This window comes from Salmo trutta, unplaced genomic scaffold (genome assembly GCF_901001165.1).
Source record: "Salmo trutta unplaced genomic scaffold, fSalTru1.1, whole genome shotgun sequence".
Lineage (NCBI taxonomy): Eukaryota > Metazoa > Chordata > Actinopteri > Salmoniformes > Salmonidae > Salmo > Salmo trutta.
In genome coordinates, this window is record NW_021822927.1 from 28,302 (window position 1) to 43,122 (window position 14,821).

Sequence of the window (14,821 nt, forward strand, 5' to 3'; positions counted from 1 at the left end):
TATCACTCAATATGAGTCAAAATCTGTCATGATTGGACAGCGGGGCCATTGTTGAAGTCCCTGGTCAACGAGGTGGCAATGTCACAATCTGTGCTGCTATCAGCAACCATGGTGTTCTACATCACCATGTTACACTCGGGCCATATAACACCCAGCACCTTCTAACATTTATGGCCAATCTAAGATATATTTTATTTGAGCAGCATGTTCAAGAGCAGCAGGGTCTAGAGCTAATGAGAATCCCATCCCCACCTATGTGATTGTCCCACACTATGTCAGTTTCCAGCGAGCTGCTCAGGTAAGGGAATTGGTTTAACATCAATGGGCAGTTTATGAACTTGTACCTCCCTCCATACTCGCCTTTCCTGAATCCAATTGAGGAGTTTTTTCTCCTCTTGGAGATGGACAGTGATATGATAGACAACCCTCCACCAGAGTAAATCTGCTGCAAGCCATGGATTTATCCTTTGGTGATATAGGTGAGGAATCATGTCAGGGCTGGATAGGGCACACAAGAGGCTTCTTCCCCCGTTGCCTCAGGAGGGACCAATATTTCTGATCAATTTTGAGCTACTATGATAGAACATGTTTTCGTTCATCAAAAGACAATGACGGAAAAAATATGATTTTTTTTTAGATTAAAAATGTACTTCTCCCTGAGAATTTGTATGTTTTGAACAATGTGTTTTCTATTTTTCGGTGTATGTTTACTGACTGCTTGAGAGTGTATATCATTTTGATCACTTTGTTATGATTTGAGAGCAGTGTTTGATTTTGAACACAGGTAAAACTGTTTTGAGGTGAATGTTCATTTTGCGAGAGGAGTTAGAGTTTATGTAAATAGTGCTTGAAGATGATGAGAGGAGAGGAGTCAGAGGTATATAAATAGTGCTTGAAGATGAGGTTTTGTGTTTAATGTTTTCAGGAAATGGAGCAAGGTTCAGAAATTGTGTTTAGCAATTGAGAAAAACTGTAATGACTCTGATGAGTGTCCAACTTCAATCACCTAGGCAAACAACCTTGCATGGAAATATAATAACCGGGTGACTATAGAGTGGGCAACAGTTCATCACTCAGGAGTCAATGTCATGTCTGTTGTCTTTTTTCAGAGAGAGAGAGAGAGAGAGAGAGAGAGAGGAGAGAGAGAGGAGAGAGAGGAGAGAGAGAGAGAGAAGAGAGAGATGAGAGAGAGAGAGAGAGCGAGAGAGAGAGAGAGAGAGAGAGAGAGAGAGAGAGAGAGATGAGAGAGAGAGAGAGAGAGAGAGAAAGTTGAAAGTTGTCACAGATGCAAACAATTTAAAACACTATAGTAAATTTTATTTATATTTTCTAGTCTGAGAGGTTCTGAAAAGTATGAATAATAACAATGGCTGGGCTGATGAGCAGTTCAGTGAGTTGGAGCCTTTGATTGCCCTGCCTCTGTATTACTGAATGAAAGAGAGCCCAGCCCTGAATGAATCACCCTGATGATCCTCTGACCTCAACATAACAATGACGTAGGCAACCACCTTGGATGGACAATCAATGCAAGGTGTTAATCTCATCTCCTGAATGATCAATTTAACACAACTTTAAACCCAGGTTTTTTTACAGGAATAATAACAATGGCTGGGCTGATGGGCACTTCAGTGACTTGGAGCCTTTGATTGCCCTGCCTGGGAGCCTGTCCACTTGTTACATGATTACTGAGTGAAAGAGAGCCTATGAAAGTTTTCATGGAGGTGGGTGACCCCCTTGGTGGCTGAACCTGAGATCAATGAGAGAACTTGTCAGAAAAAACGACAGAGTCCCACTTTCTCTGTCATTGTACCAAAGTAGAGAGTGGGGAAAAAATGTGTACAAATGTATACAGAGGCTCTGGAATTTGTCATAAAAAATAAAAATAAAAATTGTGAAAAAGGATCAATAAAGTTCCAACAGTACATGAGATGATCAGACTGAACCAACTGCTATCTTAAAATGTTTATTCAGTTAGGAAACAGAGGATGGATCACATAAAAAGTTATCACACAATTAAATAATAAATCCTCACTCACACAGACAAACATGGCTTCATTATTGTTCACAGTTTATTATCATAGTTTCTCACAGATCCTGGCTTCCACTGTTAGAATGGCTGAGCGAGAGGAGGTGGGGCTTTTTTCATAGCCTGAGAGAGAGAGAGAGAATTCAGTTTAACTAGAGGGGCTGGGTGCGCCCCCTGTTGGCTGAACCCGGGTGGGAGGTTCCCCCTTAGCAAGCAATGGACCCCATCACACCACTGAAGCCATTAATAACTATATTCAAAAACACACCTGGTAACCTGTTCAATCACCAGGCACACGGCTCAACATGGTTCAATGACAGAGAAAAAAAAATATGTCAAAATGAATAAAAAATGATACAGCTGTCTTTAATAAGATCAAACTGAACTAACTGCTATCTTGAAATGTTGAAAAAGTGTTTTTAAATAGGCATCCTATCATTTGAAAATTAGTTGAAAGGCTAAGTGATTCTCCTCCTGACAAGAAGCTGACAGTCTTCAAACAGAGCAATTAAAAAATTAACAACTCACAGCTGTGTTAATAGACCCAACTCAAACATCTGCTATCTTGAAATGTCCAAAAAAGGTATTTAATGGGCCTACCAGACATCTTCTTGAGAGAAGATAAGGTCAGGGACTCCTGACTGACTCTCTGTCATGTTGAAATAGGTTCTCCTGTCTTACTTTCTGTCATGTTGAGATTGGTTTCCCTGTCTTACTTTCTGTCATGTTGAGATTGGTTAGTTCTTCTTGAGAGAACTAACCCAAAATTAGTCCAACTAAACCAAAATTAGTCGAAAGGCTAAGGGATTTTCTAAATAGCTCAGTCTTATCACTCAATATGAGTCAAAATCTGTCACTTCCAGGATTATCATTTTGTCAAAAATGAAAAAATGAAAAAAATAACAGCTCACAGCTGTGTTAAGAGACCCAACTCAAACATATGCTATCTTGAAATGTCCAAAAAAGGTATTTAAATGGGCCTACCAGACATCTTGAGAGAAGACAAGGTCAGGGACTCCTGACTGACTTTACTCTCCGTCATGTTGAAATATGACAAAAGCTCTAGGCTGTTTTTAACCACTTCCGGTTGTCACAGGAAGTTCTTACTCAACACACGTTGTCTTTGGGGTAGACATAAACAGAATCCTGAATAAGAAGTCTCTACCTTAATAATTGACTGAATGACACATGGTTGAGTTGCGTAATTTTCACTATCTGCAGGTGGCCATATGAAATAGCTCTAGGCTGTTTTTAACAACTTCCGGTTGTCACAGGAAGCTCTTGCTTCACACACGTTGTCTTTGGGGTAGTCTCAGTCCTGTCTGATGCTGTCTGGCCAGTGAACGTCTGTCTCAGTCCTGTCTGATGCTGTCCGGTCAGTGAAACAGTCTGTCTCAGTCCTGTCTGATGCTGTCCGGTCAGTGAAACAGTCTGTCTCAGTCCTGTCTGATGCTGTCCGGTCAGTGAAACAGTCTGTCTCAGTCCTGTCTGATGCTGTCCGGTCAGTGAAACAGTCTGTCTCAGTCCTGTCTGATGCTGTCTAGACAGTGAAACAGTCTGTCTCAGTCCTGTCTGATGCTGTCTGGACATAAAGAGTATAACATTGTTGCTGCCCGTAGCGTTGAAGGCAAGGGAAGCCAGTGAGCATTTGGCTTCCTTTGATTGTGTTGGCTGTGCTAGCTGTGTTAGCTGTGCTAGCTGTGTTAGCTGTGCTAGCTGCATTAGCTGTGCTAGCTGTGTTAGATGTGCTAATCCAAATTTATGGTTTTAAAAAAGGGCAAAATTAAAGACAGATCGTAACTGTAGGTGCTGAACTCTCTGTGTCGTTTTAAAGCAATAGTCGTTTTGTCGTCCCTAAAATGTCTGAAACATATATTTTGCTTTGACCGTGCTGCAGGTCACCTAACTGTTTGGTTACATGCAATAAGCTTTGTGTGGACTTCACCGGACAGCGGTTGCTCTCTGGTTTTGAGATGAAAACAAATGTCTAGTTTAATTTATTCTGCCGCTGTGTCTAGTAGTAGTACCATCAACAGACAGCAGGGGGCAGTAGAACCTGTCTTCACAGTGGAAAGGCAGACACAGTGGATTCATTTGTCTTTAATAAGATCAAACTGAACTAACTGCTATCTTGAAATGTTGAAAAAGTGTTTTTAAATAGGCATCCTATCATTTGAAAATTAGTTGAAAGGCTAAGTGATTCTCCTCCTGAGAAGAAGCTGACAGCCTTCAAACATAGCAAAAAAAGTGGTCCCAAACAATATGTCAAAATGAATAAAAAAATGATACAGCTGTCTTTAATAAGATCAAACTGAACTAACTGCTATCTTGAAATGTGGAAAAAGTGTTTTTAAATAGGCATCCTATCATTTGAAAATTAGTTGAAAGGCTAAGTGATTCTCCTCCTGACAAGAATTTGACAGCCTTCAAACATAGTGCAAAAAAAGTGTGCGTCAATCATATTTGTGAACATAATCCCTAGCTGTGTATTGCCGCTTTCCATGTTGTCTGTAGCTTGTGAGGTGTGGAAACACTGTTGCTTTAATGGATTTTGTCTTGTTGCTTTTTGTTCTATGTTGCTCTGTCTGTATGCTACGTCTTGCTTGTCCTATGTTGCTCTGCGTGTGCTCACTGCTCAATGATTGTCTATTTGTAATTGTTTTTTAATAACCTGCCCAGGGACTGGGGTTGAAAATTAGCCGGCTGGCTAACTGGCTTAACTGAAACGTTGATAAATGTGCACTGTCCCTGTAAAAATAAAATAAACAGAAACCAACGTTGAGTTGAGGTGCAACCAAAAACTTGAATGATCATAGAAAAGGAAAAAGCGCAACTCTTGCTCACTATAAAAAATGCATTGCTTTATTCAAGCAAGGTTAAAAGATTAACGTTTCGGCCTAGTCTATGACGATATGCAAGTTGTGTTTGCCCAGGAAAAGGGAGACCCAGACTCACCCTGGTTCTTGAGGGTTGAAGACAGCGAAAAAGTATCATTAAGTAAATGGGACTTTTCAATTCTTGAATACAAATCTTTAATGAACATGAATTTAAATACAATTGACTTGAGGATCAGAGCAGGCAGGCTGTCTGGCTAGCCCTGAAGGCCCTCTGCCTCTACCTCTGTGTGGTTCATAGGCACTCACATAGGCACTCACACAAAACAATATCCCACATCGCAGGTGGGACAAAAGGACACACTAAGTATGATCCCCAATAGAGGTAACGATTATCAGCTGCCTCCAATTGGGAACCATATACACACACCAACATAGAAATATAATACCTAGAAACCCCCCTAGTCACGCCCTGACCTAAAACACCATAGAGAACCCCGAGGGCTCTCTATGGTCAGGGCGTGACACAAGCTGAATATTGAATATAACTGTGATTTCTGTGGAATGGAAAAGGAGAACATTTTGAATTTGTTTTTTACCTGTATTTATAGCAGAATGTTTTGGATTGACATACAGAATTTTGTTACAAAATAAATAGGGCCGGTTGTACTATTTAATGGTTTTGATATAATGATTTATTTCAGAAATTCTGATGGATAAAGATGTAGCATATTTAATTCAACTGCTAATAATACTAGGTACATTTCATATTCACAAATGCCAATGGCCTAATTCAAAACCTAACTTTTTTCACTTTATAAATGAGTTTAAACAATATGGCATCACTAACTAAAATGAAAAACAAAAAGGCAATTAAAACTTGTAGTCTTAATGAATATGATTTGTTTGTTTAGGATTCCTGGCAATGTAAATAGTTTGTTAGTACGCTTGTTTGCATGTGACTATTCCTCTTTTGTTTGATGATATTTGTTAATAAAGAAAAGTAAAAAAGAGTGCCCAGTAAAGTTGAAGTCATATTGAACAACTACCAGAGAGAACCTTCTCTACATAGGAATTGCATACCATATTTTTTCCCATACATCAAAATAATACTTTATTGTCAATCAGCAATTACTTACTTAGATAAGGCCTCAACAAGGCCCCAGTTAATGGTTGAAAATAACTTATGTCAGTGCCAATGAGTTACACTGAGTGTATAAAATATTAAGATCACCTGCTCTTTCCATGACATATGCTGACCAGGTGAATCCAGGTTAACGCTATAATCCCTTATGGATGTCACTAGTTAAATCCACTTAAATAAGTATAGATAAAGAGGAGGAGAAAGGTTTAAAAAAATATTGTAAGGCTTGAGACAATTGAGACATGGATTGTGTATGTGTGCCATTTAAAGGGTGAATGGGCAAGACAAAATATTACATGCCTTTCAACGGGGCATGGTTGTATGTGCCAGGGGTACCAGTTTGTGTCAAGAACTGCAATGCTGCTGGGGTTTTTTACGCTCAACAGTTTCCCGTGTGTATGAAGAATGGTTCACCACTCAAAAGACAATTTGACACAACTGTGGGAAGCATTGGAGTCAACATGGGCCAGCATCCCTGTGAATGTGTTGTACACTCAGTACATTAATAGTATTGGTACCGTGTTCTTGCCGTAACCTGTAAAGCTGGAGCAGCCTGCGAGGCAGGGGGAGGTGTAGGATATGTCATTGTCTGAACACACAGGGTCCCACTCCCCAGCCAAGCAGGAGCAGTCTCTGTTACACTCTGACAACAGGCTGCCATCGTACACCAGGGGACCTGGGGGACAGAGAAAATGGCTGGTAATAATGATGTTTAAATAATTGTGTCTGAACTATCATTGACATAGGCACAGTGACAAAACAGCCAGGAATCCTGGCTCAGTAACAACCATACTGTATATTCCCACAAGAGGGAGCCCAGGAAGAGGCCCATGTGTGTTTTGGTCTAACTCTCCCTCATATTCCACTGATCAAAACTTTTGTTTTTATCAACCCACACACCCCCCAACCAACCAACCAACCAATCAGATGTCATATTTACCCGTTGTAGGACACGGTCAGACCAGCCACCTTAACGTTGTCACACTTAGCGCCAGACTGCAGAAGGAGGAGGTGGTAGGCCATGAAGGAGGTGACGAAAGACAGCTGGGCTCCAGACACAACGCCAAGCTTATACCTCTTCATCAGTAGACCTCCCAGGAATATCCCCACCGCACCCACAGGCAGGTTCACCTCACCTGGAAAAGTTATACTCACACGTCTTTAGTGCTGCCAGTGTGCTGGAGTTTCATTTCCACTCATGTTCAACAAACCTACAGGGGATGGGAGAAAACAAAAAAAATAGAATTTAATGCCATTCAACATCAATACTGACAGGATGGAACATTTCAGTTGGAGCATGTCCATGTTTCTATGGCTTCGTTAAGACAGGCAGCCCAATTCAGTCGTTTTTTTGAGTAATTGGTATTTTGACCAATCAGATATGCTCTGAAAAAGAGCTGATGCGAAAATATGTAATGTGATTGGTCAAAAGATCAATTGGTGGAAAAAATATCATAATTGGGCTGCCTGTCTAAACGCATCCCTTGTCTCTCTGTCTCTGACCCAAACCTCAGTCCTTGCATCGATTACAGAGGGCTGAAAAGGATTACGATCAAGAATCGTTACCCCCTACCCGATGTCCGCCACCTTGGAGTTGGCCCTAGGAGCCCAATTCTTCACCAAACTGGACCTCCGCAACGCTTAAAATCTGGTGAGAATCAGGGAGGGAGATGAGTGGAAAACTGCTTTTAACACCCCTAGTGGTCACTGAGTATTTAGTCATGACCTTCGGAATATCGAACTCACCGGCATTCTTTCAAGCATTGATCAATGACACTCTTAGGGATATGTTGAATGGGTTCGTCTTTGTTTACCTCGACGACATCCTGATCTTCTCCAAAAACCCTTCCGGAACACATTCGGCCCTGTCCCACCTCACTCAAGCAGGTTTTTGCTGGAATCTCGAGGCTGACAGGGCATTCATAGAGCTCAAGGGACGTTTCAACTCCGGACCCATCCTCGTTCATCCTGATCCTACTCGTCCCTTTGTGGTAGAGGTGGACGCCTCGGACACCGGAGCTGGTGCGGTCCTTTCACAGCGGAACGAGGAGGACAAGAAACTGCACCCATGCGCGTTTTAATTTTTTTTTTTTACTAAAAATGGCATATCAGTTTGGATACTAGGCTGCAACAACATAGCAGCACATAAAACAATGTTAGGGGTTTGACAGTAGAGTCATGGACAAACGCCAGTCAATCAATTAATAGGAACAACTAGAAAACTGGACAGTATTGAGAGCAGACTCTGAACCACAAGAAAAACGGATCATACTGTAGTCTGTATCTAGTTTTTACTACATGAATTCTCAAGCAACTCAATGTTATTGTTGATACCCATCTCAAAGCTGCAGTCTATGAGTCCGATGAGAGAGCTGGACAGGTCAAAGTGTCTCTCTGAGTGATGGCACACTTCATGTAGGTCCCTGACAGAGCTTTGGTGAAGGAGACGAACGACAGGGCCACAATGAACTGCTGACAAATACAAGAGAGAGAACATTAGTGTGTGTTTGTCCGTGTGTATGTGCATGCGTGGATGCGTGTGCAGACAGAGTGCATGTGTAGCTGAGGTGGCCTGCAATAGTAAAAAGAACGGACACAAGTTTACGTCTGCAAAGTTCTGGCGCTTTCTTTATTCTGAAGAATGTTTTTTTTCTCTTGTTCAATTGTCTATTTTCTTGTTAGTACTTTGAAAATATTCACATCAAACAAGTGCACACTTTAAATTACACAACATAAATGCACTTTACCTAAAGCACAACTCAAAAATGTTCCACAAATAACCCTGTCTTAGTGTATGGTTTCACATGAAAACCACAATGTATTTCACATTCATACAATAGAAACACCTATATATGAAAACATAACTGAATGTTTTTCTATATACCGCTACCTCTATAGAAAACTGACAACAATACATTCAGCTTTAAGATAGTGGCACCTCCAGAAAATCGTCTCTCTCTCACTGTATGCACTAAAAGTCCACCAGACTGAGCGTGCTCGGCCAGTTTACCAGCTAGTGAGCACAATTTTACACAAAAAAAACAATAACATGTAAAACCAACTCAGAAATCCCTAACAAATGGATTCTTTATAACAAATCTCCTAGACAAAATCCAGTACAAGTAAGCTACTCAGTAAACATAGTCTCTGTGACTCGTAAATCGTTTTTTACCTCAGCTAGCATCAAGCTAACATATACTCTCACTCAATGTAAATCACATTCTTCTCTCACTCAGTTCGACACAAAGCCAAAACAAGACCTTTCCTAACGTGATAATACCTTGACAGAGTTGTTAAATAGCATGTTATTACATATTGTGTATATATTTGAACGTTTGGAAGTTCTGTTACATACCTGTAATAGTAAAAAGAACAGACCCAGTTTAGCTCAGTAAAGTTCTGATCCTTATTCAGCAGAATGGTGAGCGCTTGGCCAGAACTTGCTGTTTCTCCTGCTACAACAGTGCAACAGCGCCATCTATTGGCCTGATGGACTGCTAACGCTAAAGTATGTAGAAAATACAATTTAGATTAATTAAGACAAATACATAAACAAATTGGGGGGGAAATAAATAATAAAGGATTGTCCGTTTTAGTGACTTTGTTTTCAACCCATTACACATGCACAATCGTACATGTGCATTTTAAAGCATTATTAAGAACCTTGAGTGTGGAACTGCAGGGCGTTTGGTGGCCTGCTTGTCAGGGACACACAGTTCCTGTTGGCTGGTCAGCTTCGCTCTGTCCTCTGCTGAATCACCCATCCTATCCAGTCAGATACGCAAAAACCACATCAATTTCACATGTGAACACGGGAAGTGTTCCAAAAACATGTTTTCATGTAATCTTATGTGAAGATAATGTGATAACATGTAAAGCAACATGTGATTACATTAAACTACACTTGTGAAAATGTGATTTTCGCATGATTTTCACATGGTTTTCACATGATTTCACATAAAATGTCAGTTGAAATCATGTGGTTTTTCTGTAAGGGCAGGAATATAAGATGCATTTTGATGTTATGTTTGATGTTACATGGTCTTGAAAATGCAATGTTCTTTGAGGTTCTTCCATGTTCCTTTCCATGTATTTTCCATTTTACTTTCCCTCAGTCCTTTTCACTTTCCTTGGCAAAACAAGCTCTGTCTCCAGTCAAGACTTATTCAGAGCCACCATGAATTGAAAGCAGCTTCTGACGGATTTTAAACCATTCAACAAATAGTTTTATAATGAAGAGTAGACCCTACTAAACACCCTTGATTCTTTACACACACATTGAAAGCCAAAAATCTCAAATTTGGACTCATCAGACCAAAGGATAGATTTCCACCAGTCTAAGGTCCATTGCTCGTGTTTCTTGGCCCAAGCAAGTCTCTTCTTATTATTGGTGTCCGTCCATAAGTAGTGGTTTCAATGGAGCAATTCGACCATGAAGAACTTCATGGCTACTTCGAAGAATCTCAAATATAAAATATATTTGGATTTGTTTAACACTTTTTTGATTATTAGATGATTCCAATTGTGCTATTTCATAGTTTTGATGTCTTCACTATTATTCTAAAATTTATAAAATTGTAAAAATAAAGAAAAACCCTTAAATGAGTAGGTGTGTCCAGACGTTTGACTGGTACTGTATATATTGTGATATTGCAAATATGGAACAATCCAGGGGTGCAAAGCTCTTGGAGACTTACCCAGAAAGACTCACAGCTTTAATCGCTGCCAAAGGTGATTCTAACATGTATTGTGAATACTTATGTAAATTAGATATTTATGTTTTTCATTTTCAATACATTTGAAAAAAATTCAAAAAACATGTTTTCACCTTGTCATTATGGGGTTTTGTCTGTAGCTGGGTGAGATGATAAAAAAAACTATAATTTAATCCATTTGGAATTCAGGCTGTAAGAAAACAAAATGAGGAATAAGTTAAGGGGTATGAACACTTTCTGAAGGCACTGTATATCTGCAAGAAAGTGATAAATGAGCGACTCTTTGAAAGGGGGTCATATAAACATTGCCTTATTTAAAAAAATAATGCTAAAATGCTATAATCGGCATAGTTTCTCAGACCAAATCTTCATTCTGTAAAATAAAGTAAAATACACGCTAGTAAAATACACGCTACAGGGAATGCAAAAAAAAAATGGCTTCTGCAAAGCACATATACATTGTCCAATCAACATCCACACATTGATTTCATTCTTAGGGTCTTTATTCAAACACAAACACACTTGGAATAACATGCTCTTTCAGTGTCTTGTTGCAGGTTGTGCAATGTTCAAAAGCGTGTGAGAGATTAGCATGAATGTGTGTGTATGTGTGTGGGGTCAAGTTTGGACGGTCGTACATATGCAAATAGCCGAGATTGTATATATATATATATATATATATATATATATATATACAATATATAACAATATATAACAATATATATATATATGTATAATTAAAACTGACTTATCAAACTACACTGTACAGCTTTAGTGTGTCTGTGCATCATAGGTACAACTGTAAGCAATTCAGTTCTCAGATGTCTGTTTAATGTCAGAAACAAAATGAAAAACACCTGTTAGACCATTACAATGCGGACTGTCATGCATTTTTACTATTACCAACAAGCCAACGAAGTGATACGTGCCATGGAGACTTATAACGGATACTTTCCCAACACCAAAAGTTCCCACATTGAGCGATATTGTTTACTACACTATTATGCATACAATCCAAGTCATACGTTTATTGTCATTCATACTCTTATTTGTAACTGAATATCTTTGCAAAAGTGTTCATTGTGTCAATTCAGAGCTCGGAAATATTGGAATAATGTGCTTAAGGCGACTGACACTCAAGGCGCACAACAGGATAACACAACGACCACATTTTCAATTGACAATCATTGCATTAAATGGATGTGGTCAATAGATTTGTATAGGCATATATAAACAATGTATTTAACTTGTAAACCAAGGTTGGATTGGTAGGTCTAAGCAACATGCACCTGGATAATCACATCATGAATCAGGACGGGCTCCTACGTCCTCATATACACATTATGACATAATAAAGAGCTTAATCTTTCACGAAATAAAGACATAGAAGCATACCTAATTATACAGGTTCTACACATTCCATTTCTCCATGGCAAATAGAATGTAAACATTCTATTTTGCGCCAAACATCGCCTACAACTCAATTCTAAGTGCAGCATCTTGGACGACAACACAGTCATTGATCATTCGCGACTTTAAGTCATTCCTGTTATCTCTAGAGCATCCCGTATATCTATAGCGCTGCATTTCTTCCCCATCTTACCATGGATAGGGTTTGGTGCATTCCGGAGTTCACTTATGGTCCCACAAAGGTAATCTTAAGAGAAATTCATTTTAGCATAGTGTAAATGCCTGTGCATAATGTGCATAACAAGCAAAATTATTTTCATTATCTTCAAAGGAATTCTGTAGAAGCAGCCTTTATTTTCAGACTCTGCAGGCCTGCTGGGAGGAAACATATTACAATAAACAGGTAAGATTCATCCCACAAAAACATAAACAACAGAAAGAGAGTTGTATTTCAAGACAGTTTAGAGAAGTTGGTCATAAGAGTTCTTAATATAACTTGCAAATTGTCAGGCATGAGTAGTGGTGAAATGTTGCGAGAGGCCCTTCTGAAAGCACATGATATGGTATTTCGTGGCATGGTCTCACACCTTACCTCATCTTGCAGAAGAAGCTCATGGTCCATTATCTGCTGCTCCAGAGTCAAGGCCAGGTCCCGCCCCATGTCACCACGGAGCACATGAGCAACTGGCTGGTGTCTCAGAGCAAAAAATCCCTTAGGGAGAGGTGAGCGCCACGTCAGCACTCACCTTCACTGCCATTCCCTGCCACCAGCAGCACTAAAGGAGGTGTGGGTAAAATAAACAACAGAAAAATCACAAGCCAGGAAAGTTGAATTGCTCTGTGTTTTATTTGAAGGGTGTGGAAGGAAACCCTGGAGGAGGGAAACGACCTCGCTCGGCTGGTAAGAGAATGAGAGTTAGAGACATACTACAAGTTAGTGAGCTCTTTACTAGCCTTTCAACATCGAGTTAGCACAGCAGGATAGATCTGTTGTGAAATTACACTAATGGGACTTCCTGTTTCATACTGCAGGCCTGGGAAGTAAACACTTGCCTAAAAATGATGGACATAGAGCACGAGGCTTTCTGCAAGCTCCGCCGCTCCATGCACTCCACCTCGCCAGCTGACATGTGAGTTCCATGTACTGCCCTGCATATGACTTGATCCATTTATCTACACATCTGGAACTACGCAGAAACAGACTAAGACAGTGTTCTCTGTGAGCACATTGCACATCGTTTAGCTTTGTCTTCTCCTTTTTGTTGATTTCAGCGATCCAAAAGTCCACAGCATCGTGGAGAGAGCTGTGAGGAGCATTCTGGGCGAGCAGTCCAATGAGCCCCGTAGCAACCTGCTCAGCCCATCTCAGGTGGTGGTGGAGGTGGTGCCCAGGCTCCTCCTGGCCCTGTGGCTTCACCCAGAGGAAGGCCATTCAGAGCACCCAATCCTAATAAGCGGGATGGCCGTGGGCATGGTGGCGGCCGTAGTGGAGAAGCTCTCCTGCATGTTAAAGGACCCTTCACATCACATCCCTTTCTCCCGGGCTGCTGCTTTTGACTCTGTGCGGTCGATCCTCGGGAGAATCAGTCAGTCCTTCTCCACGGATGACCTCCAGAGCCCTTTTTATATGAGCTCTGTCTGTGCCTTTGTGGCGGACGAGGTGCAGAGCTGCTTCCAGCCCCCTGCAGCCACCCTACCAGTCCCCCCTGTCCTCCTGGTGGCCGTCTCCACCACACGACCAGCTGACATCCAAGCAGGTGAGTAGCAATGATAGAGAGCACTCTGACAGATGCCTGTTCTGATGACATCTTGGTGCCTTGTAGTAGTTATTGTCACCCATAACACAGACCTGGCATCTTCCCACCTGGAGGTTGTGAAAGTCACCCCTAACACAGAGGCAGACCCGGGTTCGTCCCAACTAGATATTGTGGACATCACCCCAAAAACAGAGGCAGATCCGGCTTCTTCCCAACTGAATGTTGTGGACATCCCCACTAATACAGAGGCAGAGCCCATCTCTTTACTCTTGGAGGTTGTGGACGTCACACCTGAAGAAAGGACTCTCACAATGGCCATCTTCGCCACTCTGCCAACTGACATCCAAGCAGGTGAGTAACACTTAGAGAGCACTCTGACAGGTGCCGTTTGTCATGACATCTTAGTAGAACCTTTCAACTGGCCAGTGTTTAGAAGCTACGGTTTGCATTCGTTTACATTCTGTTCCTCCTTTTTCCCTTTTCAGAGGATGTTGCTGTGGTCATCCCGGATGTCACCCCACACGTCACCAAGGACGTGACACTGGATGTTCCATGCAGAGCTAGGAAAGGAGCAGTCAGGCGATTTTTCTGCAGGCTTTGGAGGGCAGTGTGCTGCTGCGCCTGCCAGAAGGAAGAGGAGGAACAATATTAATTATTCATCAGACCTTCAGAAATGAGATTGAACCATAGACCATTACATTTTTCACATTATAATTGGACTCAATTCTGCTTTTCGTCTGTTTACTACTTAGTTTCAGAACTTTTCTATAAACTTTCACTTTGCAAGTGTGGAGTAAAATCTAGCATATTTATCTGCAAATATAAAAAGAAAATCATGAAAATCCTGGAGAGATTCACCAGAGTATGAAAATGTATACACTCACTACTGTAAGTCACTCTGGATAAGTGCATCTGCTAAATGACTAAAATATAAA

General features: G+C 40.8%; 1 protein-coding gene and 1 long non-coding RNA gene across 6 annotated transcripts; one reads left to right on the forward strand and one right to left on the reverse strand.

The window, feature by feature from the left end:
• Window positions 1–6,589: 6,589 nt before the first annotated feature.
• On the reverse strand, window positions 6,590–9,576 carry LOC115187298 (uncharacterized). Of its 5 annotated transcripts, XR_003876015.1 has the most exons (6): window positions 9,360–9,574; window positions 8,339–8,476; window positions 7,751–8,064; window positions 7,578–7,652; window positions 6,945–7,215; window positions 6,590–6,680 (listed from the first exon to the last, which is right to left on the reverse strand). It is a non-coding gene; the product is annotated as an uncharacterized LOC115187298 (long non-coding RNA). The 5 variants fall into 5 exon arrangements; XR_003876012.1 differs by having other exon boundaries at window positions 7,514–8,064; window positions 9,360–9,576; XR_003876014.1 differs by having other exon boundaries at window positions 7,508–8,064; window positions 9,360–9,576.
• Window positions 9,577–13,268: 3,692 nt separating this feature from the next.
• LOC115187300 (uncharacterized) lies at window positions 13,269–14,579 on the forward strand. The gene is made up of 4 exons (XM_029746362.1): window positions 13,269–13,348; window positions 13,402–13,886; window positions 14,133–14,237; window positions 14,372–14,579. The coding sequence occupies exons 1-4, from the start codon at window positions 13,269–13,271 to the stop codon at window positions 14,536–14,538; spliced, it is 837 nt and encodes a 278-aa protein (XP_029602222.1). The 3' UTR covers window positions 14,539–14,579.
• Window positions 14,580–14,821: the final 242 nt, after the last annotated feature.